We start from the raw sequence: 25,725 nt of genomic DNA on the forward strand, positions 1-25,725 counted from the left end.
TAAAAAACAGGCCCCAAAAGCCAAGAGTTTTGGCAGTGCCTCTGGAAGTCTCACCAACTCTTGGTTTTACACAGCAGGGGACAAATCTAACCTGTTCTCAGACCGCGTATAGCCCCATTTTTAATGTTTATGATTCTGGAAGTGTTCAGCTCGCAGCAATACCAGGCATCGAGATGTCGGCAAATAAAGGACACACACAACTGTAGAAATAACATTTTTGGTTTAGTGTTTACAGTTTGTTTTACAGCTCATAATGAAACACTGTTAGAGATATTCTACATTCAGACATTCCTAGCAAAGTACACTTCTAAAAACATAAGGCACTTTAAGACTTCCTAAAACAACTGCTCGTGATAAAAATTCAATGAGAGGGCTAGATGAGAACCTTTCTAGCCTTAATATTCAGGTCAGTAAAAGATCAATTCTCTAGTAAGGCAGGCAAATGAAATAATCAATAGAGAGGCTTCCAAGATAGAGTTACTGCTGTATTAGTGTGCATTCTGAAGTAGTCTATTTGGAGTATCTTCAGCTGGGGGTGGTGGTGGCGGCAGAAATTCATCTGCCTGGTGTGAATAAGATGCATTAAAAATAGTTCTTTGAACTGGTTAACAAAGACACAGCGCAGGGATTAAGTTTCATTACTTTCATTGGATTAAATTCCTTCCATTCATTATCGCCAACAAGAGTAAGGAACAAAAAGGAGCTGGTTCTCCCCTCCCTCCCCCCTACTCCCATTATAATTCAACACAAGATTTCAAAGACTCAAAATGACCAGGACAGCAGCCCATGAAAAACTGCATCTGGCCACTTCAGAGTCTGTTTAAATATTCATTACTGACTTCCTCAAGTCTCACCTCTTATTAAAGAATAACAAACATAAAAGAATTGGCAACTGTATAAACTGCTCCCAGTCAAATTGATATTTTGCTTCTTTTTTAGCCTGATCCCACTGTTCGCGTGAAGGACCTGCATTCAGGCACACACCACCAGCTCCTCTTGGCAAGGAGACGGCGGGACAGGGGCACAATGCCAGCAGGGCCCGGGACCCTGCAGGGAAGAGGGAATGAGCAACTTCTCTTCACACACTCGTGTCTCAGTTTAAGGACGTTTTCAAAAGCCAGACATGCTGGGCTGCTGTAGCAACACGGGGAGCGATACCAAAACACCGACCGAAGATTTCAGCTGGAGGCGCATCTGAAGGAGGTGAAGTTTAAAACTGACAAAAGGAGCTAAGAGCCAGGCTGCTGGCAAAACCACTGCCTAACTTCTCGGGGTGTCCAAGGAGGGGACGATAGGAACCTACCACCCATCAGCATGTTTTCAAGTTTTGTCTTGTCCAGTACATCTTCCAGGCCTTGGGGGCTCAAATTGCTGAAAACCTTGACTCCTGGGGGCAGCTCGGTCTGTTAGCCACCACAGTACCAACCTGTACCTCTAGTCCTCTCATACCCACTTCTACGGGGAAAAGAAACCAACCAACCATTTGTATTTCTTACGGGTCCCTGATTGTTGTGAATTCTGACTTACTTGAATTGCACTTTAAAGCCCAGCAGCACGAAGAAAAATCATTAGCTATATTTACGAATATATATAAATTTTTAAGAGACATCAAGTCCAGATTGCATAGATATCCACTGCATCAGCTGTCAAGTTTCGACCTGGCTACAGTAAAGCAGCTACAAAAAACGATTAGCCTATTAGTGTTATTAGAATTGGGGCAGAGATTAGTACATATATTTTTTTTTAGGCAAGAAAATGCAGCTAAGGAAGGAGCTGAATCAGAGCCACACACATACACAGGTATTGCTGCGTGAACAGGAGCTGTGGCAGCAAAGCGGTTGTGAAATCTGTCTTTGTGAAATGAAAAATACATCACTTCGAGACAGCTCCTGCTCAAGAGAGGCAGGCAGCACGGCATGGCCCTGAGCTCAAGAGATCTTGAGATCTCAACTGGTGTGGTTCACTTTCACTGGCAAGGGACAAGCTTCAGATCACACAGTAGTTGCTCACTACTGTTACATGAGCAGTAAATGTGAAGATGTGGCTCTGCAATCAGTTTCCTGTCCTTTAGCATTTATACGACAAGATTCATTCGGGACAGGGAGAAGCATCTGAAAGAAGAGATGAAGAAAAAAGCATAGGCCACTCGCTCACTGATCCCAATTTAGCTAACAGCACACAGTCAGTTTCTCTCAAAAACTGTAGGTTCTTCTTTCCAAGCGAACCTCACAGAATTTGCTAAAGTGATATCCAGTTGCTTTGTACTGACACCTTTTTAGGTCTTAAAATATACTTTAAAAAGTGATTTGGAAAGGCACCAAGCATGTGTCATTTAATTTCTTCTGCATTTGTGTGTTGCGGGAATCATTAGAGCAAGTTGCAGTAATTAATAACTGAAGAGGTGCCATTTTACAACCAGATAATTTCCTTCAAATTCTAGTTCTCTGCAAAGGAAACCCGGGAAATGAACAGTACTGCTAAGGAAATGCAGGGCAAGAAGTTAAACCTGCACACCGAGTCAGACTGGAAAGTACAGAGTTTCACAGACCTTGTTCTTCAGGTCACACTAAAAGAAAAATTCTGGCTTAATAATAATTAATTAAAAAAAAAAAAAATCACTAAAGCTAGTTATGAGGATTAGAATTATCAAAGTGCTTTAATAAAGTGTCAAGCATAATTAAACAGGACCATTAACACAGAGCTGCCATAAGATATCCAAATAGGCACGTGTTTTCCAAATGCAAGAGAGAAGCACAGGTTTTTCAGTTTCCCCCTTGGGACCAAAGTGGGCTAGGTAAAATTGTGCTTGTTCATTTAGTTTCTCAACACAAGATACTTGCTCTGCTCAAAGGTATAGTTGGATTTGCTGTACTGAAACTGCAACAAAAGGACTGTCTGCTGTAAAATGTTCATAAAAGGGGCAGCTCTCAGTGAGAAAAAACCACAACAGCCCCATAAGTAGATCTATAAATACCTGTCGATTTCATAGTTACATTTTGAACAGGTATTTCTTTTGTACTTAAGATTTCTGAACAATTTTCTGCAGCTCTCCTATAAACATAGTATAAGATAACTGAATGTGCTACTTGAACAATCCAACAGACTGCCAGATCTATTACAACAAGAGCAAATGCAAACAAATAAATAAGGAAGAGGCTTCAAAACCACCTCCAGCAAGATGCTCAGACAACGTGCCTTATATCCTTCCTACTGGCTTTTCCTCTCATGTTTTAAGAAAGAAAAAAAAAACAAAAAACAAAAAGCATTCTCCACAGCACATCTGTTGGTACTTCCAGTTAGTAAACTTCTGTCTGCTTTAAACAGCTGAATTTAAGGACAGAAAGTAGCCCAGTACCAAGCAGAGCTACCTTCAGCAGGGGGAATGTGGCTCTTTAAGCACAGGAAACACCAATCAAGACCTTTCCTGCAATTCAGATATAAAAGCAGTCTTGCTCCAGTAAGCTGAGACTCAAGAACACGCTACAGGGCATCACACGTGGTCCCACGCACAGGCACATAGGGCCTCAGGTCCAAACTAATGCCAGGTCTCACTAGAAGAACTCATCTGTCTTCTGAAGGCACCAAAAAGACAGCAACGCTCCAGGTGTAATGGGAAGAGGCAGAGGGAGGGGAACGAGGAATGCAGTGAGAAGGAAACACTACGGGCAGCTTGGTGTAACAAGGGAGAAAAAAGGGTGGCTCAGTTCTACGTCTGTAACGTCTACAAAAGCACAGAGGCCCTATGCCTCTAGGCAAAGGAACAGTGACCAGAGCTGAGGAAATCTTCTCCTCAACAACAACAACAACAACAGAAAAGCAAGTCCCGTTTTCGGTGGATGGGCGCAAAAACCTGTAACTGAAATCGGAGGAGACAATGAAGAATCAAAGAGTTAGACAAAACATTGGGGTCCGCGCACACTCACGCGGCGTGATTCGCCTGCTTCTGATTTACCACAGTGTCAAGAGATCTGGACAGCCTCCTCTGCCCTGCAGGACGACTGAAGCCCAGCGAAGCGTCGGGTACCGAGCGCTTCTCGACCTGCCAGTCGGAACAAATCCCCCTCCCCAGCCTGCGCGAGGGGGGCCCCCCCTCAAACAGCAGACGTTTCTCACAACCCCAGGCACCCCACAGGCAGCACGCCACCCGGTTAGTTCTAAGTAGCACTGCACCCAGCAAGCGGAGGCTTGCTAAGGTGCTCTGTCCCCTACGAGGACTCGAGGGCAGTTCCTCGTGAGCCCCTTGAGGCCAGGGGCTCACGCTTCGCCATCCCATTATTGCTTTTCAAAGCTGGTTTTCCTTCCAGGCTTCCCGTTCCGCTATCCCAGGAGGACTTTCTGCATCCTGCGCGCCGCCACGCTGGCTTCGTCCTCAGAGTCAGACTCGCTCTGGGAAGTGGAGCTCTGGGAGGCCGAGCTGCAGGGCGAGGAGCACTCCGGGGAGCACAGGTAGTGCATCAGCGGGATGCGGTACTTGCCACAGAAGTCAACAAACTTGATCTGCCTGACGCAGCTGTCAAAGTAGACACCTGGAAGGGCAGAGGGCACAGCAACGACACATCAGAAGGCGGGAGGAGAAATGTCGAAGCTCTGCGAGGCGGCTGTGTCTGCTGCAAACGCCTCCAGTGAGGACTTGGCACAGCACCGGATGGGGAAGCAGGAGGGATACGGGAGAAAGAAGGGAACAGAGCACCTATGGAAATGCAAAACGTGGAATTTCTTTTCCTGGTAAAATAAATAACAGCAATCCTGTAAAAATGCATTTACTAGGCGCTTAAGAAAGGCAAATTCTATGTGAAAAGACGTAGGGCATCTGCTTTCAAAGAATGAGCCAGTTCCTTCTAACCACTAAGGAGCAATCCCAGGCTGGGAATTCGCAAGCTTCTCCTCAAATGTTGGCTTAATTCGCTCGCCCTGTTTTCAAAATTTGTAAAGCCTCCTCTACCAGCTAGCAACGTCGTGCCCACAAATAGCCCCTCTCCCTTTCATGGCTCCACTTCTCTTCTGCTTGAGTGAAGTCACCATGCTGAGTTTGGATGCGGTTTTCCATGGCAACGGTGTTGCTGTAACGCACAATTACCTTCTCCTCCTGTCACAGGGAGTGATTTTAGACACTGACATTTTCAGAAGTTCCCAGCAGTGTTTTAAGTCCTGGCTGCTTTGGAGCAATCTTTTCTCCTGCAGTGCCAGAGCCACGCTGCAGTACTGTGCTGGTTTATAAGGATGAGTGAGAAAAGAGCAAAAAACAACAATCCACTATTATTCCAAGCTGTGCAAAGCTCTAAAAAAAGGGAGCCTTTATTGCTTTTCCAACACAAGTTCCAGCCCTTCCACCTTTGCTTACGAAGCTGGCTTTGATACTGTCCTATAAGGAGATAAGATAACGGACTGCTTTATGGCTGCAAGGTGGATATTAATTAATGATTTTCCTTAATCTCCTCAAGGCCAAATGCACAGATCATTTACTCTGGATAAAGATTAAGCATTAAGCCAAATTAAGCTGGAGGATTCCAGGCTTATCTACAAAGTCCTCTCCACACAGGTACTACACATGCTAAAAAACACAGCAAGCCAGAGGGAAAAGCAGACCCACCAGGCAGAAAGCAGGCAGCAGAGCAGCGAAGGCGAACTTACCGCCACATTTCGGGTTGGGACAGTTGCTGGCCAAGCTCAGATAGCGGACGAGATTCTCCGGGAGATCGCTGGGAGCGTAGGGCACGTTGCGGGTTTTAATCGTGCGCCCGGCCAGCTCCTGAAGGCTCGGGGGATTGTAGGTCAGGTCACGCACGAAGCGAACCACCAGCGGGTTGCCACGCAAGCTCAGCTCTTCCAGGTGGACCAGGTTAAGGATCTCTCGAGGGAGGTAAGTCAGGAGGTTGTTGTGCAGGCTAAGGGAACGCAGGGAATGCAGCCTGAGGATGGAGATGGAAACCCCGTCAGGATGTGCAAGCAAAATCATTCCGCAGTTGCATCACACACAGACCTGAAAGCTCTCCCTGCTCCTGCCAAACTCCATCTTTGTTTTTTCTTCTTTCTAAAGCATAAATCCACGCTAAAAGAGGCTCTGTTGCTCCAGCACACACAATGCCATACAAAACTTGGCTTGGCTCTTGTATGCCTGTTAAAAAAACAGCCCTAAACGTGCTGCTGTGCCTCTCAGTACACACCCCACAGTCCCCACACACACCCTCAAAACAGTAGAAAAGAACAAAAGTGTACAAACTGAGCGCTTTCAGTGGCAGATAATGCTTCCTTCTACCCTGTGTGAGCATCAAAAATGGTTTAAAGCAACGCTTTGAATAAGTCACCTGCTCTCACTCGTGCATTAAAGACAAATGCTGGTAGGCAGCCAGCTCTGCAAAGCCCCGTGCTTTCATCGCTCGCGGCTGCATCCCCTGTGCAGTGATACTACCAGATCCCAAAAGCTCAGCAAGGTCAGGCCAGGCTAGCATCTGCATGGGTGACAAGCAGTAACTTGGCTCTCGGAGGCGGTGTTCTCTCTGAGAGCACGCAGCAATGTGCCAGCACAGTGCCCAAGGATGCTCTGAAGCCAGTACGAGACACCTGGAGTCATTAAACACTGCACCTCAAGAATAAAGCAGTGAAGAGAGAAAGCAGTAGCTCATCCTCTAGAGCTGTGCCACAGGACTCAGGGAATGCTAAAACTTTCTGAGATCCTAGAATAAGAAATGCCAAGGGAATACAGATTATGGCACAGCATAAAAGCACAAACACACACACACAAGAAGGCTTTGGGTAAAATGAAACAAACCAAGCGTTCATCACTGAGAACACAGCAGCTATTTTTTCCTGAGTTGCCCAGGTGCTTTTCAGAGCTTCCTGTACAAATCTATGGATTCACTCCACAGCGTGCAGTTGGTGACATTTTTTTCCATAATACTTCGAGATCTCCATATTGCATGTTTGTGGCCACGCAAGGGTGGTGTTGAGGATCTAAGGGTCTTCCTGTTGAAGCCCAGGTCCTCCCACTTGCTTTTATCCACAAGAAGCAGAAGGAGGAGCTCAAAGAGTTAATTACAGCTGGTGGCTGATGGCAGTAGATACTCACTGTGCCAGCTGAGGTGGAATGCTCTGGATCTTGTTGTCACACAGGACGAGATAGCTTAGGGAAGGCAGGTTTGCTAATTCAGGTGGAATTGAAGTAATGAAATTCCCTCCAAGGTACAGAAATTCCAAACTGAAAAAGAGAAGAGAAGACACCGCGTCACCTCATTAAGGTCACTGCCTTAGTTTCATTTAATGGTAGATCTCCTCGTCTCCTGCGTTTCTTAAAGCGAACTCACGGCTGACTATGGATGAGATAATTTGCTGTGGGAAAAGAAAAAGCTGTTACATGTTGTAAATAAAATAAAGCTGCTGTTTTGTAACATATAAGGTTGAGATTTACCTCCGGTCTCCTGCAGGCACCGTTACATCTGTAGAAAGGCACTGGACACCTGAGTGTTATGACTCAAATCTTTAATCAGCTCATGCTGCCTCAAGCTCTCTTGTACATACTTGGATATGACAACGTGGGTACAAAATTAAGTTTGAAACCTAAGGCTCTGAAATGGCTTAATTTGACCCTAAGAAGCTTGCTTCGACTGATATGGGACAGCACATTTGGAGGTTATTCTAACCATGCAAGAAAGTACATGGGGAAAAAATAAATAAAATAATAAAACCACCATGCAAAAGTAGCCTTTTTTTCTACATAAAAAACCCGTAGGTGAGGAGTGGGGGTTGCAGTGAGGCTGCTGTGCAGGGAGCACGTCAAGAGGAGATTATTTTTTAATTAAATTTTGATCCCAGAACAAAGCCCAGAATTTTAACCAAAATTCCTCCTTCAACCTCCATTGTTTCCCAAAGTTGGATTTCGGCTGCTTGGCTCCCATCAGGAATTTACTGCTGACAATACAATTCCTTTGCATATTTTAACTCCGTGCCACTGCTGGCGCTCGCGCTGAAAAGTGTTGGGCAAGGGAATTTCAGTAATGTGGATTTCAATGTTTAAATAAGCTTTAGATGTGTACAAGTCTCCATTTCCTGGGAAAAGTGAATAATTAACTCCTTGTCCTCTGCGTTTGAAGACAAGACATCTAAAAACACACGTTAGCAGGGAAGGGAACAAGGGCAGCAAAATATGCGGCGAATGTTTTCAAAATCCCCTTCAAGCCACAAAATACATAACTTTCCAGATCAGCTTACAGCACAAACTCAGCGTGCAAAACCGCTGCCAACTGCTCACAGCTTTCCAATCCACTCTTTTTAGCCTGTGTAATGAGAGCACTCATTACTAGCTGAGATGTAAAGCCCCAGCATCAGGCTACAAACTGTCCCGAACTGCAAATCCACTAAATAATGTAATTCCTTTATTAAGGGTTCCTAAAACTTGTTTTCTTTTTACCTGCCTTCTGTATCACTGCTCAGAGGTCTGCAGATCAGTAACTCCCTGGGCCCAGCCTGGTATGTAGGACTTAGGATTTCCAACATCAATTTAAGAGATGAATTAGGTGGTCAATGTATAAAAATAAGTAAATAAAAGGCACAGGGAGGGAATTTTGAGACAATAAACTCATTTTAAATGCAGAAAAGACATCCTCACAGCTTTCACTGAAACACAGCTGAGTAGGAAGAAGAAATCTGTGACCCCTCTGTCCCCGTGCCCTGAAATATAATTTGCTAGGAAGAAGGACCCAGCCTCGCCTGGGCTGAGCAAAGCAGAGGAATTCCTAGCAGCCATTTCTCAACCAAACTGAAGCACCAAGACTTGTTTGAGCACAGCTAATCGGGACGAGGACTCCAAGGAGACACAGCCACGTTGTAATCGGTGCTGACCGCACGGTGAGGGTCACAGGACGGGAGCTGTCCCCTTCTGAACGAGAGCAGGTCGGGGAGCAGCAGGGAGAGAGCACCGAGCTCAGTGGTTGCTTTAAGTAACCCTTCACGTCCAGCTCGGGCCCCGTTTTCCTGACAATCATTAATCCGCGTGGTCACTGAACCAGCCGGCTAAGGTCTCGTGCAGCGCTGTGTACACAGAGGGAGGAGAGCTGGAATTTTTCTGTCCTTCCAGAAGCCAGGCTTGTCCCACCGCCGTTCCTGCCTCCTCTCGTTACAAGGACCGCAGACTCTTCCCTCAGGGAAACGCTCCCACAGCTAGGAAACGATGCAGGTGGTGGCAGCAAGGCGTACTTACGACACGCCAAGAGACCGTACGTTCTTGCTGGAATATATCCATGGTGTTTCCAGGTCATCCTGTACCACAAACAAAGCAAAAAGCCCCCAAACCCTCGGTAAATAAGCACAGGAGCTATTTTGAACGCCTACCAATTACCATAACTCTTCCATAGTCATGCTCCAGGAGGAGAATATCTTCTGGCGTAGAAGATACTCAAAATCTCAACCCATCCGGTTTCCCGACAGATGCTCCCTCGGATAAAATTTAACAGCTGGCATCAAACAGATGCATCTTAATAGGTAATCTTAAAAAAAAAAAAAAAAAAAGAAGAAACAATGACCCTGAAATAGCTCCGGGTCTTTTTAGGGTAAACTTTTTTCAGCGAGAAGTTTCCACGGCTCATGCAAGGGAGGACTTTAAAAGCAGCCCACGCTGCGCTCCTGCCAGCCCTGTTCCACGATTTGCTAATTCCTGAGAGCACGGCGCAGCCTTTGCTGACATGCAAATTTCAGATCAAACAGCTGTCTGAAAACTATTTGCAAAACGTTTGAAGAGGGGAAGAAAAAGGGAGGCAGCGAGCAGATTTCCTAATGCTGCGCCTTTATCAAAGCCCCGTTTGCTGTTTTTCCCACACTGTAACAGCCACCCTGAAGTGCGTGCTTGTCTAACACGCCGAATAAAAGCAAATATTCTGGTTTTCATTGCACCTAAGCCTTCACACAAAACTTGGATGAATCCAGTTATGAGCTTGAGGTCTTTGATCCCGGCCCTTGAATAACAGGGCCTTTCTGGAGGCATCCAAGCAAGAAGGAAAGGAACACGTGGCAGATGCCTGGAAAGAGCCCGCTCCTTTTCTTTGCTCTTTCTGCTTGCTTCTGGTGCTCTGCTGTACGTGAGTGGTAACTGGAAGAGGAAGACTGAACTCCAAACTCACACCAGAGGGTTCAAGGTATTCGAGATCTGAGGCATTTCACTGAGCTGTGAAGATTTCTTCCCTTTACGTGGCAAGACGTCTCCCAAAGCACGCAGCGATGAGGGCAATCCGTGCACCCACAAACCCAAAGCCACATTGTCCAAGCCCATCAGAAGCAGCTGACTGCACTTCTGGCCCTGTACAACACGAGGCTCCTTCACACATCCCCAGCTGGGCCAGCAGAGGAAGGCGACAAGCCCAGAGCAGCAGCACAACACTTCATGCCAAACACACGGCAAAGTCTGCACTGGAGGGAGAAGTGCAGAAGAGATGACACTCATGACCACCTACAATAAACTCACCTTTTATTTGGCAGCAGATGCAATTTAAGGGAGCTGCTCTCGCCCACCTGGTGCATTTTCTACCCTAAATTCACAGCCACAGCCAATGCTGCAACCCAGGCCTCGCACTGCAGTGACACTGCTCGCTGACAGCAACTGCGGTGGGTGGCAGGCACACGGAAGCTGGCACAGCCATAAGACAAATAAAAAAGCCCTCAGCAGGGCCCACTTTTACCTTACCTCTCAGAAACTTAAGAGGCTGTTCCAAATCACCATGAACTAGTTTATGGTGGAACTGGGAGGAAAGAGCAGCGTTATCCTTTCAAAAACTACAACAGAAAAGCTCTATGGGGAGCAGAGGAAAAACGTGAAGTTTAGCTATTAAGAACTTTTAACAAAATCCTCATCAGAGCTCAGGCGTTCTCTTGAAACAGGAAATGTTTCTAGATCTCTGCAACGCTGCTCAGCTCCACAGCCAGCAGCTGGAGCAAACACAAAGCTGCCAGGGTCACAAGAAGAGAACTGTTAGCCTCAGGAACTGCAGCACCAAGCAGGAGGAACGTGCCCGGTCAAAGTGCTGCCTGAATTCCTCTGTGGTCTCGGAGACCAGGAGAAATGAGAAAAATGTCTTTTATGGGAAGTGGTATATGGAAAAAAGCTCAAAGTCTTGGCTTGCCAGCAGCGGCGAAATGGACACCTTGCAGCTCAAGCTGTGAGGTTAACAAAAGACAACAACTGCACCAGGTCCAAGCTCGCTCCTGCTTGAGCTCAGAGTCCAACAGAAGCCTCTGTGCTGCCCTGCCACAGCAGCTGGCCCTGCTCTGCTCCTGCTCAGGCTCATTTTACCCACTTCAACACTAGGCACGCTCACTGTGCCGACACCTCTCTCGTTGGCAGGTGGGAATGCGGTCTGGCAGCAGCTCCCCTCCACATTTCTCTCTCTATTTCCTAACCTTTTGGCAAGGGTGTGAGGTCGCTGGCTATCTGGCTCCAACGAGCAGATTCCAGATTTCCTGTGGAAGAATATTAAATTATGAAGTGCTGCTTTCTCCCAGCTCTGGCAACACAGCACGCTCCTCCCCTTTGCTATTTAAGCAGTCCCTGACACAGAAGGGTCACTGATGGCACGGTGGTGAACAAACTGACGAACCTGGTGGAGCGTGAATCCACTACCTTGAGCTAAAGTTCAATTTTATCATGGTGACACGCTAGCAGAAGTTCACTGAGTTAGTGGTGATTACACAGGAGGCAGACACAAGCCGGGTCTGGTTTAGTTTTTCTACCTGACGCATCATTTTGCAGCGATAAACCCAAAGTTCGATCGCTTTGCCTGCAGCTGCCCTCTCAAAATCATCCTGGGGCTCAAGCATGAGCAGTCCAGAGAAAGCCACAGACAGGATCTGTGCTTCAGAGCAGAGTAACCACAGGCTGGTAGCTTGACAGCAGTGTGGCACGGAGCACCGAGCCCAGCCCGTTGGGGCACCGCATGCCAACTGGCACAGCCTGGTGCCTCCCTGGGGTCAGCAGTGTGAAAAGACTGGGCTTGGGGCTTGTTTTCTTGGAAGAAAAGTAAAGTTAGAAGGGAAAAAGAGAGGCTGAGAGAACTCAAACCAGCAGCAGCAGGGATCCTCTGCCTACGAGGTAGCGGCAACAACTGGATCCCAAATATGATCTGGGCAGCTACCATGGGTGTGCTGTGGAGGCAACAGGGCTCATCTCCCGTGCACAACAGACACTGTCCTCCTCTCTTATGAAGCTGGTGCCTCGTTTTCCTTGTTGTCCTCGAAGCGACTCCTCCTGAAGAGAGAAAAAGCCGAGACTCCCCCTTTATGCGGCAGCCCTGCCTTGAGGGGACGGCACCGCCAGACCCCTGCCCGAGCGCCGGGACCCCCGTAACCACCTCGGGGACCCCGTAACCACCTCAGGGACCCCGTAACCACCTCAGGGCCCCCCTAATCTCACCTGCGGAGCTCCTGGATGTCGGGCGGGATGCCGTGCAGGCGGTTGCCGCCCAGGCTGAGGCTCTGCAGCCCCCTCAGCCCCAGCAGGGCGGGGGGCAGCTCGGCGAAGCGGTTGCCGCTGAGGTTGAGGACGCGGAGGGAGCGCCCCAGCGGCGCCTGCCCCAGCCCCTTGGGCAGCGAGCCGGGCCCCCCCAGCCGGTTGTTTTTGGCCAGCAGCGTGTGGAGCCGAGGCAGGGCCAGCAGCCCCCCGCCCAGCTCCGCCAGCCCCGTGCCGCTCACATCCAGCAGCTCCAGCGCCGGGAACCACTGCGACAGCCCCGCGGGCAGCGGCCCCGACAGCCGCCGGGGGGACAGCACCAGCCGCCGAGCCTCGGCGCTGCGCCGAGAGCGGAGCTCAGCCGACAGCTCCAGCTCCGGCTCCGGCTCTGCCTCCGGCTCCGGGTCTGGCTCCGGATCCTCCTCGGGCACCGCCGGCTCCTCCGGCTCGGCCGCCGCCATCCCGCTCGGCCCCTCCGCTCCGCTCCGCCCCGGAACCCGCGGGGCTCCGCCGGCCCCCTCCGGCCATGGCCAGCCCCGGAGGGAGGCGAAATGCAGGGCGCGGGGTTCCTCGCAGCCGCCGCCGCGCAGGCTGCGCGGTCCCCGCCGCCCCGGAACGAGCATGGCGGGCTGGGGGAAGCGGGGCTGAGATGGCGGCCAGCGAGGGGTTTGGGGCTGGCGGGGGGTGGGGGTCGGTGCACGCCGCTAGCCCCTGTGTAGGCTCCTCCACCGCACTCGGTGGAGTGATGTGTAAAAGCAAAATTGCTCCTAACCATAAAATGAAGTGTAACTTTCCACGCTGAGTGCCACCACCGCAGCGCGGTGCTGGTCCCTGAGGCGCCACCAGAGAGCCTCCTGCTTCCCGCAGGAGCCCTTTGGCTGTGTGGAGCGGGTGTCGTTCCTCAAAAAAGTTCTCAAAAATAAAGGCTCCAAAGGATCTCGGTGTACATTGCGTGGCCGAGGTTGGCAGGGACCTCTGGAGGCCACCCGGTCCAACCAGCAGCTCCAGCAGGGCCACCTAGAGCACCTCGCCTGGGCCATATGCATCCAGATGATACTTGAATATCACTGAATCACAGAATTTCTAGGTTGGAAGAGCCCTCAAGATCACCGAGTCCAACCTCTGACCTAACACTAACAAGCTCTCCACTAAACCTTATCACTAAATTCAACATCTAAACATCTTGTAAAGACCTCCAGGGATGGTGACCCCACCACTGCCCTGGGCAGCCCATCCCAATGCCTCACAACCCTCTCAGTAAAGAAGTTCTTCCTAATCTCCAGGGATACCCTTGCCTGGGCATTAAAACACAGCTTTAGCCCCGATTTAACCCGCAAATCTTCCCTCTGAAAGTCTGGCAGGCAAAGAGGCCTGATGCAGTTCACAGGCTGGCACCGAATAGGCCTTGGTGGTAGCGTACATTAGGCACACAGGCAACTGGAGATTCACGACCTCAGTTTGTCGCCCTTTGGCCACGGGTTAAAAGCTGTGCAATCAGTAATCGTGTGCTGGGAGAAGCAGCAGCAGCCTGTGACAAGATTCACAGCTCTGGGGAACTTTTGCCCTGACGATGTCTGGGCTTAGGGAGCAAACTGCTTTTGCTTCTTCGTGGTGCACAGAGGAACCTGAAAGGGAGCAGCAGTCCCCTTGGTGGATTCACCCCTGCAATCCCTGATACAAACCCAAAGACAGCTGCCTAAAAGCAGAAACTGTATCAGGATAGTTATTTCTTCTCAACATAATTGCCTTATGACAGACCAGTTTGATCCCATCTTCACAATTAAAGGTAATACATACCTTAAAAATGCCATCCAGAGTCTAGACCAGCCACTCAAATAACACATTTCTCCGATTGGAGCTCAACAGCGCTGCAGAGCTGCGGTATTTATAGTGCCATCTAGCTAAATTTGTACCTGGCGCTTCCTTTCACTCCATTTTAAAATCCTGGGAAATTGTAGCAGTAGAGAGAAAAGTAATAAAACAGCCCTATTTTACAGAGGAGCGCTGGGTGCCCAGGGAATGCCAAGTGTTAAGACTGTGTACAGGGAGGCTGGGAGGTGCTACAGGGGCCACGTAGCATTATTTGCTCCAGCATTAAAAGCAACACTGAGAGGCAATGCTAATTATTTTAGACCGCCTTGAGAAGAGCATGCAAGCAGAACAAGGTAACCCAGCTTTTCTCCCAGACAAACATTCAGGGCTTTTCTTCCCAGCTAGCCCAAGGCTGCTGATGGCTCCTTGTAAGCCAAATTTACGAGCCCTCTGGTTACCGGTTGTGGTTGCCTCCGGGTTCTTCCCAATTAGTCCACCCGTTTTGGGAAAGGCACTGCCCAAACCACAAGGTTTTCGGTCTGAGGCCTCCCTGATGCCACGTGGGACGGAGCGATGGCATCAAGCTGGTGTCCTTCTGCATTCCTCCAGTGCACAGAGACCTCTGTATAAACGTACCCAAAACGTACCCAAAAACCAGACAGCTGCTTTCGTTGTTCTGCTCCCTTGGTTTTGAAGAGGAAGGTGAGGGTTGTCAGAAATACAACACCGGTGTTATTATTTTTTTTTTTAATTTTGTTTTATTTGGCAGTAATATCCAACCCCCCCTGCTTCAAAAAAAATTACAAAATCAAGTAAAATAAGTGCACTAAGGAAACCTACGGAATACTGATAACTTTCACACACGTACAGGAGGGAGCACAGAGGGAGGAGGGGGAGTTCTTTGTTTTCTTGCTTAAATTTGGCTTTTTGAAAAAAACAAAACAAAACAAAACGCCTTCCCTGCCCTTTGCAATCTCTTTGTCCTAGAAGGCAACACCTGGAATTCAGCACTTCCCTCCTCAGCAGCCCAGTCACCCTGCAAGCGCGAGCAACCCACCGGCCTGATGTGGGGCATCGCTCACCGAGTGGGTGCCCTTCCCCTCGGAGCGGGGAGGCAGGAGGTTTTGCTCTCTTTTGGTTACCGTTTGCCACAGGTACGTTTGCTTTTTTGAGGGCACAAGGAGGGAGAAGCTCCACTGGAGGCGGCTCTTTCTGTAGGGGCACGTTCCCTGCGCCCCTACCCGAGGCTGTGTTATATGGCTTGTCAGAGAGCTTATTTTTCCTGAAAGAGCAGCGCATCCCTCGGCCTTCAGCCCGAGTGCAAGCTCTGTAACCTCAATTTCCAGCACACAACTCTCCAGCTGGCCCCGGGAGCCATCCTCGCAGAGTGCATGCCCACAGGGGACAGGAAGGAGACGAGAATGTGTGCTGCAGCCTACAGCCCTTCTGCCATCACCAGCCTCCCCTTCCTGCACACGCTTTGCTTCTCCCAGCTGGAGATTTTCCTGACCGGACAACGAGATCTTCTTCCCATCCAGGGAGAGCCTTTAAGGCAAGCTGTTGTGTTTTCTCTAAGGCACTTGAATGATCCAGACTGGAAGGAAGCCAGCTGGGAGGCACGAGCTACCTTTCAGAGCAGGGTCAGAATAAAGCAAAACATTTCCTAAAACCACGTCCCTGTGACCCCAGACCCAGCACGTGAAGCTGCTTCGCTGATACTGGCGGGGAGGAGGTGTCTAAAAGGTGCTCCTGTTCCACCAAGCACCAGGACACAAGCAGTGGTGCTGTCCTGCATGCCCTGCGGCTCCTAGGGGCTCATTCCCCTCACCATCACAGCTGCTAGCGTCTCACATCTGGACCTTCATGGGAGAAGGACCCCCTAAGAGCAAGCCCTTTTGCATTTATTACACCAAAGCCTCCCAGCGTGGCAGGGTAGGTTGCGACTCCCACTGCAAACGTGGCGCTGTGTCAGTCAGTGGAAGTCCTCTGGATGCACCCCAGGGAAACAGCTCAAAGACCAGGCAGCTCTGAACAAATACAGCTCTCAGGTTGAGACCGCAGCAGGGACCAAGCTTTCTTCTTCTCCTACGCTAGCTCGTTCTTCCTCTCCAAGGCAAACAATGTGCCAGAAGGGGAAGGCTGGGACACAAGCCCTGCTGATCTTCTCTCAAGCAGAACGCGCTTCTGCTGATGCGAGTGGAGTTTCGCTCGAGTAAGCATTAGGGACAGCGAGACACTTGGCAACACTTGCTGAAGGTGCCCACGAACGGGAAGACAGAAATCACAGGCAGTCAGACGGATACGTGCAACCACTTGGGATGCACAGCAGGGGCACGAAGGGAACGTGGACACAGGATGTTCAGGCGTGAAACTGTGTGGAGCAGGAGAAAAGCAGCTGGGCTTGAGGCTAGGGAGGTGATCTCTCTCTAGACTACCTAGCAGATCCCCCCGGGCAATTTAGGGAAGCCTGAGCGTGGACTTTGAGCACAGTCAGTGCTTAGCCAAGGGAGCACAAGACAGAGAGAGCTGCAGTGTCAGCCTGCGTCTGGTGGAACTCGTTACATCCAGCCCTGTCTCTCTGTCCCATCAGGGACACTGCAGTCCCCGACTGAGAAATACCCTGTAGGAGAGGGCTCACAAGTTGCTTGTGGTGGCTGAGTGCAGTGATACAAACTGTGCACGGGCATTACAGCACTGTCAATAACAAAAAACCCCACAGGCTGGGCTTTTCTTGAAAGATCTAGAGCTACGAGACATACAAACGCTGCGTTACTACCATTGGAAATAAAGGAAGCAAAACAAAACAAAACAAAAGGGGGAGTCAGCACGTGAACGTGATAAGAGAAAAAAAAAAATAAAAAATATGATAGCACCTTTAAAGAGAGGGCAGGGAGAGTTACGAGTGAGATGAGGTCGCAAGGAACCGTGTGTGGGAGCCCACAATGTCCTGGAGGAGCTGCTGGGGACAGGCCGGTGGAAAGCAAGGAGGAACGTGCTGGATTCGTGCCCGTGGCATGGCACCACGACTCCCAGGTGGCACGCGAGGCTGAGCAGCGTGGAGGAGCTCGAACCAAAGGGGAGGGGAAGCAGGGCAAGGTCCTTGGCTAATGATGCCCTGCAGCACGCAGAACCCAGCCACGAAACCGTCGGGCCCGTATTTCTGCAGCCAAAGCAGGCGCTGGCAACTTTTATCGATGGAGGATCCCCTTTTCTATCCAGCACTGACCTCCGTCCTTTCCCCAGCTCCAGGGGAACGAGAAATCCCTGTTAGCTCCCGGGAGGAGCGGCTGCCTGCTCTGGGAAAGGGTCCCAGGGGCTGCTGCGATTGCCTCCCAGCCTTCCCAAGCCCCAGCAAGGAAGCTCCCTGAACAGGTGGGCTCTGCTCCCCTTTCCTGGCCCCATTCTCTGTGTATTACAAAACAAATAACCCATCGCTATACAATGTAAATATCTGTGACCGGGCAACTGTAGCAGACACTTGTGCATACTGAGCTCAGCACTGGAGGACGGGGCAAGCAGGTTGGGCCCATCCTCCCGGGCTCCTCCGGGGTGGAGGCCCCTCACATCTCCTTGGTGCTCATTCTCTTGGTCTTCTCGGCCGTCTCCTAGAAAAAAAAAAGCACAAAACTGACACAGGAGCTGGCAGTGCCCTGAAGACGTTGGTCCACCCACGAGCAGTGCCAACACTGGTTTACATCTCGCAGCCCGACGCTTGTATTTGTCCCTCCAGGCAACAAAGATCTCTTTGCTGTCCTCCCCTGTCTACCAGAAGCCTGCAAGTGCCAGAAGCAGAGGGAACTCCTCCACCGAGAGGACTTTTTCCTAGCCTCACACCAACCTGATGCTTCTGCAGCTCCTGAACGTATCTAGCTAGCTCCTCCTCGGTCAAGTCTTGATCAGGGTGCTGTCTCCGAGCAGGCATCTTCTCGTTCTTCCCTGTAATCAGACAAGGAGTTCAGTGTTATCACCACCAGGGAACGCAGATTTCAGGGGCAGAACAAAAAGAGGCAATCAGCCTGAGCTGATCACAGCACACCTTGAGCTGAAGGAGGCTTTGCATTGTCTGGCCACACCTTCTCTGGAAGAAAAGAGCCCTTGTGGCTGCCTGGGACTCCAGAATCTGGGTGTCCAGCCTGTCCCTGTCTCTGCTTACAACATGATAAGTAATAAAACTGTAAGGGGGAGACTTCACTCTGCTTTCCTCCCCTATTATTTAGAAAAAGCACCTATAATAAGTTCAAAGTAGGAAAGCTGACTTGCTCACACCTCCACACATCGTAGCAGGCAGTTTCCTATTTGTTTTCCATGCATGTCCTGAAGCAGCAGGATGCAAATAAGCTCTGGTCTGGAAGTTTTGGTGCTGCGTTTTCATCACGCCAAACCCAACCTGCGAAGCCCAGCAGCACCGCCCCCGGCTCAGTTAGGCCCTTTCTGAGCTCTAGAACAGAACCAGCTTGGGTCTGGAAAAGCTAGAAAGGAAAAATCCCTTTTGTACAAAACCCAATAGAAGCATCCCCTGGGGAGCGCACAGACCTTCACACGTCATGGCAGTGCACACCCAGTTCCCACAGGCGCAGACGCAGCGGTTGCACTCCACCTGGGTCTCGGCTCCGTCCTCGTAGGTTTCGTCTTCCAGGGCACACTCTGGAGAGGCACAAAACAAGGGCAGTGCTTGTGAGATACGCGGTGGGGCAAAGACAACAGACTCGGGAGAGATGCCTTTGGAGGAGGCCTTCCTCCAGCCATCAATCCACCAAGAGTGGTCCGCAGTGACTGAAGTATTCACGCTGAATTTGGTGTGTGAAATTAGCCAAAAAAATAATTATTTGGGGAAGTCAACCACTTTGTTTTGCTTCCTCAAAAGCACACACTGCAATTTCTCAATTAAAATGAGATCTTGATGTGGGATCTGTTTGAATGTCCGGATCGGACACTCCTTATGCACAGAAGAGAACCCCCAAAGTGAAAGTTTTGGTCGCTCTGAACCAACGCCCTGTTCCCGGAGGGAGAAGCTGGGGAAATGCTGACTGCATCTGCTGAGAGGAACGAAAAAAATCTCTCTCATTTTACCTCACATTTCTTCTCAGAGCTCTGTTATACGGTTAAGTCAAGGCCCTCACAGCACTTAAGCGTGGTGGTTCAGCGCGAACCAGCTGATCATCTCCACTGAAGCAGGCAACAACAGAGGTCAGCTCAACATTCCCCAAGAAGCACAGGCTCTGCCTGCTCCTCAGAGCCACCACAGAGGGACGCAAACCCAGCACCTTCGGGCCGGCAGGCGAAAGTACCCCCCGAGGAGCCGATCAGATGAGCGGCCCCGCGTGCCTGGTCAGCAGAACACTAAGCGGCCTCCACGTGAGCTGTGGCAGTAAGCAGGATTTGGAAGGACAGCGAACTTTGAGACATTCGTCGGGGAGGGTCTCTGTGTGAGAGGCAGAGCGTAGCAGGACTTTGGTCTGGCCTGATTTTTCTAAGGTAGCCAGACACGAACTCCTCGCACGATTTATCTCCACGCTGTTATATACACGCGTTGACGTTCCCAGCCTGCCTTATCCACTTGACCTACGTCCCTGCTTGGAAAATGCAAACCTTTTCCAGCACATGAGCTGCAGGGTAGAAGAAGCAGTGCTGTTGACAATGCAGGGATAGAAGAACAAGGGGTGCTGTAAATTGGGAGGTGGGCGTATATCAGCATTAACTCTGGGAGTTACAGCATCCCAAGTCTGACTGAAAGCTGATCCCTCTCCTTTCCCCCCTTATCGGTACCCCACTGGTTCCCCAGTACAAGCCAAGAATTCCTACTTTTCTCTGGTGGGTTGAAGGACGGGCTGAGGCACTTGAGAAATTCATTGAAGCTGAGCTTCCAGTCGGCGTTTTCATCTGACAGCTCGATGAGGGCATCTACGCAGAGTCCCCTGAAAGGCAACACAGAGGCGCGTTCAGCACAGGGCTGCACCAAGCCGGTCCCTCCTCTGCTGGCTTCAGAGGACAGAAATAAACCAGTAACACCTCGGAAGGCTGTGAGATGCTCTCCACCTTCCTACCACACCCGCTCCCTGCGCAGTGCCCACCTGAGCAGCTTGTTGGTCTCCTGGTCCACGTAGGTGGTGATGTTGACGGCAGTCTCGTTCTGCTCCACAAACTTCAGGAATTCGGCCGAGTCCAGGCGGGAATCGCCGTCATCAAAGCTCTGCAGGGAGAGAGAGAGACGGCGAGATGGGAGAGGATCTGATTTATGGGTCCGAGGTACCCCTTTCCTTACCCTTCTTCCACGGGTACTTAGTATTTTTGAAGTGCTGCTTGCGTCATCCCTGTTTTGCACAAAGAACTCAGAGAGCAGCAGCAAAATCTCCACACCAGCATCAGAAATAAGATGGCTGTGGCCTCCTGCTCGCTGATAAGCTACACTGCTTCTCATTCCCCTCCTGCTGCTTGATTTATGGCTCTAACCCCGTTTCTTCTCTTTGTTCCAGCCAGCCCTTAGCCCTCTGATACACCTCCCGCCTTCAAGCGGCCCAGTTGTGCTCAGGAAGGTGCCGGCTTTCCGAGATGCGAAAACCCGAAGCTGTGCCTGAACTGTGACAGTGACAAAAGGGGAAATCACAGGAAGTAATTTTCTGCTGATCCCAGAGAAGGAACAATTTAACACAACACCTAAACGCCTTGCCACCGACTTCACAGGGTCCTGATGGGGCTCTCGTCCCCCTCAGGGACAGCCGCATTGCAGGGAGGGGAAAATAAACCCGCACCCCAGGGACTTGCACAAGGCAGGTTTCCAGCTTAGTGCCACATCTGCAAACTCCTCTGGTCAAGGAGAAAAGGGGAAACCTTCACCTCCTCCTTGCTTCCAGCGTTTATTGCCTGCAGGGCAGGAGTCAGGCAGCACGAGGAGCCCCGGGCGGGGTGAGGCAAAGCTCTCAGGCTCGGTGGTGAGACAAATTGTGCACACGTGGAGCCATTTAGCTCGCCTTGCTTGGATTTGCCTGAGCTGCTCCAAGCCCTGTGTTGTGCTTTGAAAGTATTTCCAAGCTCTTCGGGCTGTCGACACGGTGGATTACCACCTGGCAGAGCAGGAAGCTTGGTCCAAGGAAGGGCAGGGCTTTGTCAGGGAAACTTTTGCCTGCTCGTGCCGGGGATTGGATCGGTGCTCCACAAAAAAGGGAGAGGCAGGATTTGTGGCTAGGCAAGGGAAGATGCTCTCTGGAGCAGAGGGACCGGCTCCTCTGCCTCACCAGGGGGTGCCATTGCCATGGCAAATTTGCTCGCAGCACTAACTCCTGTCAGGCACCATTAATCTCTGGCTGTCGACAGCTCCTGATTTAAGCGTCCCCCCCCCCTCCCTACTTCCCCACCTGCTCCTCCAGCTCCATCCCCGAATGCTTTGAAGTCTTTATCAGGAGCCGGGCGCGAGGGGGAGGGAGGCAGCAGCGCATGTGGCAGGAGCATGGGAGAAGCGTGGGGTTATAAAAGGGGGTGGGGATGGCACGCCAGACAGGCTGCCGGGGAGGAGGGAAGAGGCCTGGCCTCCGCCCCGGCTTGCTGCGTTCCCAGCACTTTTCACCCACCTTTTGTCCTCTGGCTAGCTTTTAACCTCTAAGATCAGTTTTTTTTTCCCCCCCCTACCTGTCTCCTTTTCCCCAGGGCAGGTGGGATACCAGGAGGCAGCAATGCTCCAGGTCACTTATCCAGCCCACGCCAGCCCCTCCTGGCCCCCATCGCAGCATCTCCACGCCGTGCAGCCTCTTCCCCGGGGGCACGGCTGGCCAAGAAATGTTGCCCGTCCCCTGAGGCAGGCCCTACTTGCCTTGAAGTACTTGTCCAGGACTTCGCTGTAGTTGCTGCCCTTGGAAAACCAGCCGTCCGGGATGATCTCAGCTTCCAGCCACTGGATGACGCGGCGACGAAGCTCGTCCCTGTCCGCCTGGTAGCAGACAACTGTCACAGGGGGGAGAGAAAGCAAGGGCGAGAGAAATCATGTTGGCGGGGAGGCCACAGAGAGGGGACGGGGAATAAAAGCCGAGCAGACAGCCCCGACGCCCCTTGGAGGTGATCCAGGGCCGGATCCAAGCAGAGCTGCCCTGTGCCGAGCGGGCTGTGGGTGACACCGTGTGGCAAGGCCCGAAAACGACAGCGCTGCCAAAACTCAGCGCCTCGCAGTCCCCTAAAGCTTGTAAAGCTTGGAGGGGGTGACGCCGAGCACGCTGTCAGCGCTCTCCAGCTGCACAGGAGCTGGGGGGGACAGCCCCGAGGAAGTCAGAGCCTCTCCCCTCAGTCTGGGTGACGAACACACAGACCCTTGCGTCCCTAGGGGCAAAGTGCTCCGCTTCACCGTGTGCATGCCCAGAATCCCCACGATTTCCCAGCACAGCTAGGAGCCCAGGAGATGTATGAGATCTGAAAGGCTCCCCGGGAGCGAGGAGCCGAGCAATTCAGCTGATTTATCAACCCAGGCCCTGCCACAGCCTGCGAGGAGGCACCCCTTGCACTCAGGGCTGTGCAGCTCCCCCAGCACCCCTTCCTCCCCCACCTCTCTCCTCACCTGGACTTGCGGCTGGGTTCTCAGACTTCTTCTCTGTTAAAGGAAAGACAGAAGGTGACATTTCTGAAGCAACACGAACCTCCTCCCTGGCTCTTGAGGCCTCTGCTTTTTGTCACCGGGCTGTTTTTTTTTTGTCACCAGCCACCCCTCTGGGCCCCTCGCGCAGGGTTACCTTTACAGTGTCCGTCGTAATCCACCTGGATCTTGGAGCCAGTGAGGCAGGCGTCGCGGTGCAGCTCGCAGTGGTTCAGGTACGTCTTGCCATTGCTGCCACACACGGGCCTCTTGTGGGGTTTACATTGCTGCCAGGGAGACGGAGAAGAGGGTATTTTACTAGGGTGCTCGTAACCCCCTCAAACACGCCCCCAGGGAGGGAGGGCTGCCCCACAGCTCGCAGCCCACCCCGTGTCACTCCCCCGAGGGGCAGGTGGCGATGCAGGGGCTGCTGTGCCCCCCTACCTCGATGCAGAGGCAGGTCGGGTCTCCCTTCTCCGTCACCGCGCATTCCCGCCCGGCTCCGCAGAAGACGTTGGCGCAGATTTTCGATTTGCTCCTGGGCTCTTCCTGAAAGGCACGAAGGAAAGAGACACGAAATACATCAAGCCGCCCTCGACGCAGCTTTCAGGAATCATCCGTGTAGCTTCTAGGCCGGAGCACGGAGCAGCAGGCTGGCAAGGCCTAAATGACAGAGCGAGACAGACGTGACTGCGGTAGGTGGAGAGCCCAGACAATAACCAGGAGCAGACAAAGGAGCCAGGGTTACAGCCCCAGCGAGAGAAGGTTTCCTCGAGGTCCTTCCCCGAAAATCACCTCGGAGAGCCGGAGCAAACACAAGCAAAATAAGATCTAGAGTTAAGTGGTGAGGGTAATTCCCCCAAGTCAAGGACTGCTGCCTTCCAATTTATTTCGTGGAGGGCAGGCAGCAGAAACGCCTTTGCTTCCTACGTTTAAGAAGGAGGTGAATACAACCCCGGGGAAAGGTACGGCACCAAACAGAAGGCAGAAATCACCTTCGGGCAGCAGATAATGCCCCCATCACAAAAAAACTTCACAAACCTGCAGGACCCATTATCTTGCCTCCGCTGGTCAGGACGAAATGCTTCAAAGGAAGAAGCGCTATCACGGATAATTACCCAGTAACCTTCTCACAGGGGAAATTTCCTCCTGCTCCCTGACAGCTAGCTGCCGACCTATGCCCTGCAGCACAATTTTTACGCTTTACCATTTTCTCTTAGCCAAAGCCATCGCAAATATTCCTGTTGTTCATGTCATTGTCGAACCCTTTTTCCTTTTTATTTTATTTTAATTTTTTTTTTGTAAAGTCCCATTGCATTCCCAAACAGTTGACAGCCAACAGGGACGATTTCCACAGGGGTTCTCCGCAGGCCCCTCTCATTAAGCCCGTCACCCGGGGTCACGAATCCAGCTGGATCCCATCATCCTGGAGGCCTCGACCAGCTCAGGCAGAAACGGGACACGGCGACAGGGGGAAGGAGGTTTTTCTCCCCGTAACCTAAGAGAGGAGAAGCAAATCTGCCCAAGAGCTGATTTCTCCTACAACAAGAGGCTGCTGGCGGCGGGGGAGCCGGGCACACCTCTGGCAGGGGCTGCTCCATGCTAGGGCTCTGTTTTGCCTTTCAGGCTCCAAGGAATGCCTGCGCTCTGGCCCCTGCAACCTCATATTTTCCATCACAAGGCAGTGACCGGTGAGGCCCCAGAAGGGGAACAACGACACGGGAATCTGTGGGAGAGGAAATCCCGGTCGCAAACGAGCCTGGAAAATGGCTGCTGCAGCTCCCTCGCTCTGCCGCTCGCCCTAAAAACCCCATCGCAGTCACGGCCCTGAAAACATCACGGCCAAATAAATCCACGCTGCCTCCCAGCCCTCCTCCCTCCGTGCACGCCAGCCCAGGGTGAGGACACCATTTTGGGGTGCCAATTTCCCACTCTCGGAGGCTCTGCTGATCCTCCTGGTCCTGCCAGCAAGATCTGTCGCCCATTCCTCTGGCCAGCTGGGATGATCTCCCCGGGGCGATTCATTTCTGAACGGGACCCAAACCCGCCACGTTTCCTGGCCAAGAGGGCTGAGCAGTTGGAGGCAAGCTGGGATTTACAGCCCTGCGGCATCTCCTCATCTCTTCCCGTAACTGCAAGTTCAGGAGGAGCACGGAGAGCAGGAAATGCTGAGATTTACAAGCAGCCTCCAGCTTCTTGCACAAGAAACCTCATTTTTTTCTTGTTCCCATCAATGGACCCGATGATCCCCCCCCAACCAGCTCTGTGCCGTGGTCCTTCTTTCCCCTCCTTCCACCGCAGCACGTTGCAAAAAGCAGTGGAAATGCTGAGCCTTGCTCAGCTCCACAGCGTGAGGCCTGCCCTGAGGACGGGTGAGCCACAGCACCCTTCTTGCCCCAAAGCAGAGCTCCCCTCATCATCCCGAGGCTGCTGTGCTGCAAGGCATCCTCGCCAGCATTTGCAGCCCCAAGGCAACTCTGGTTAAGCAGCAAGAGAAGCGATTATTGATTTCCTTTAGCTCCGAAGTAAGGCTGGGCAATGTTTTTCAGGCAGGGGGCCGATCCACGGGAAGATGCAATTTGAGGCTGGCCAAAACTATTTGCAAATTTGTACCTAGTTCTGGCGACAGATTCGATCCCCAAATCGTTTTCAAAGCGAACTATTTTCCCTTTTTTTTTTTTTTAATTTTGAAGTGTATTTCATGAAGTATTTTATGCAAGCTTAACGAAAACAAGATAAAAATACTTTTTGGTGTGATTTAACAACTTTTTGTTTGGTCGGTTCTGTTTTTTGTTTGTTGAGAATAAAAGAGGAATTTCAGCTGATGAAATTTTTGTTTCGACTCTTCGATTCAGCTAAGGGATCAAAAAGAGGAGACGATTATCCCTATGGCTTTTTTCCTAAAACATCACTGCTTGGTGTCTAAACCAAC

The 25,725-nt window shown here is 51.2% G+C and overlaps 2 protein-coding genes across 2 annotated transcripts in view; both read right to left on the minus strand.

The window, feature by feature from the left end:
• Positions 1–252: 252 nt before the first annotated feature.
• Positions 253–12,891, minus strand: LRRC58 (leucine rich repeat containing 58). The gene is made up of 4 exons (XM_084295062.1): positions 12,392–12,891; positions 7,067–7,195; positions 5,632–5,909; positions 253–4,526 (listed from the first exon to the last, which is right to left on the minus strand). Exons 1-4 carry the CDS (start codon positions 12,886–12,888, stop codon positions 4,318–4,320), a joined length of 1,113 nt encoding a protein of 370 aa, XP_084151188.1. The 5' UTR covers positions 12,889–12,891; the 3' UTR covers positions 253–4,317.
• Positions 12,892–15,000: 2,109 nt separating this feature from the next.
• FSTL1 (follistatin like 1) overlaps positions 15,001–25,725 on the minus strand; it is a 29,610-nt gene continuing 18,885 nt past the window's right edge. Inside the window, exons 3-11 of the mRNA XM_084287563.1 lie at positions 23,238–23,342; positions 22,951–23,080; positions 22,779–22,811; positions 22,044–22,174; positions 20,311–20,429; positions 20,042–20,154; positions 18,773–18,883; positions 18,078–18,175; positions 15,001–17,844 (exon numbers count right to left, since the gene is read on the minus strand). Coding sequence (XP_084143689.1) covers positions 17,800–17,844; positions 18,078–18,175; positions 18,773–18,883; positions 20,042–20,154; positions 20,311–20,429; positions 22,044–22,174; positions 22,779–22,811; positions 22,951–23,080; positions 23,238–23,342 — 885 coding nt within the window. The 3' untranslated portion in view covers positions 15,001–17,799. The remainder of the gene's footprint in view (positions 17,845–18,077; positions 18,176–18,772; positions 18,884–20,041; positions 20,155–20,310; positions 20,430–22,043; positions 22,175–22,778; positions 22,812–22,950; positions 23,081–23,237; positions 23,343–25,725) is intronic.

Source organism: Netta rufina, assembly GCF_964035555.1.
Source record: "Netta rufina genome assembly, chromosome: 1".
In the NCBI taxonomy this organism is placed as follows: Eukaryota; Metazoa; Chordata; class Aves; order Anseriformes; family Anatidae; genus Netta; species Netta rufina.

Coding starts and splice junctions, on each gene's coding strand:
- LRRC58 (XM_084295062.1), bottom strand. CDS start 12,888: ATGGCGGCGGCCGAGCCGGAGGAGCCGGCGGTGCCCGAGGAGGATCCG. Junction 7,196..12,391: donor GACATCCAGGAGCTCCGCAG/GTGAGATTAGGG, acceptor TCTCTTTTTCAG/TTTGGAATTTCTGTACCTTG. Junction 5,910..7,066: donor ATTCCACCTCAGCTGGCACA/GTGAGTATCTAC, acceptor CTCCATCCTCAG/GCTGCATTCCCTGCGTTCCC.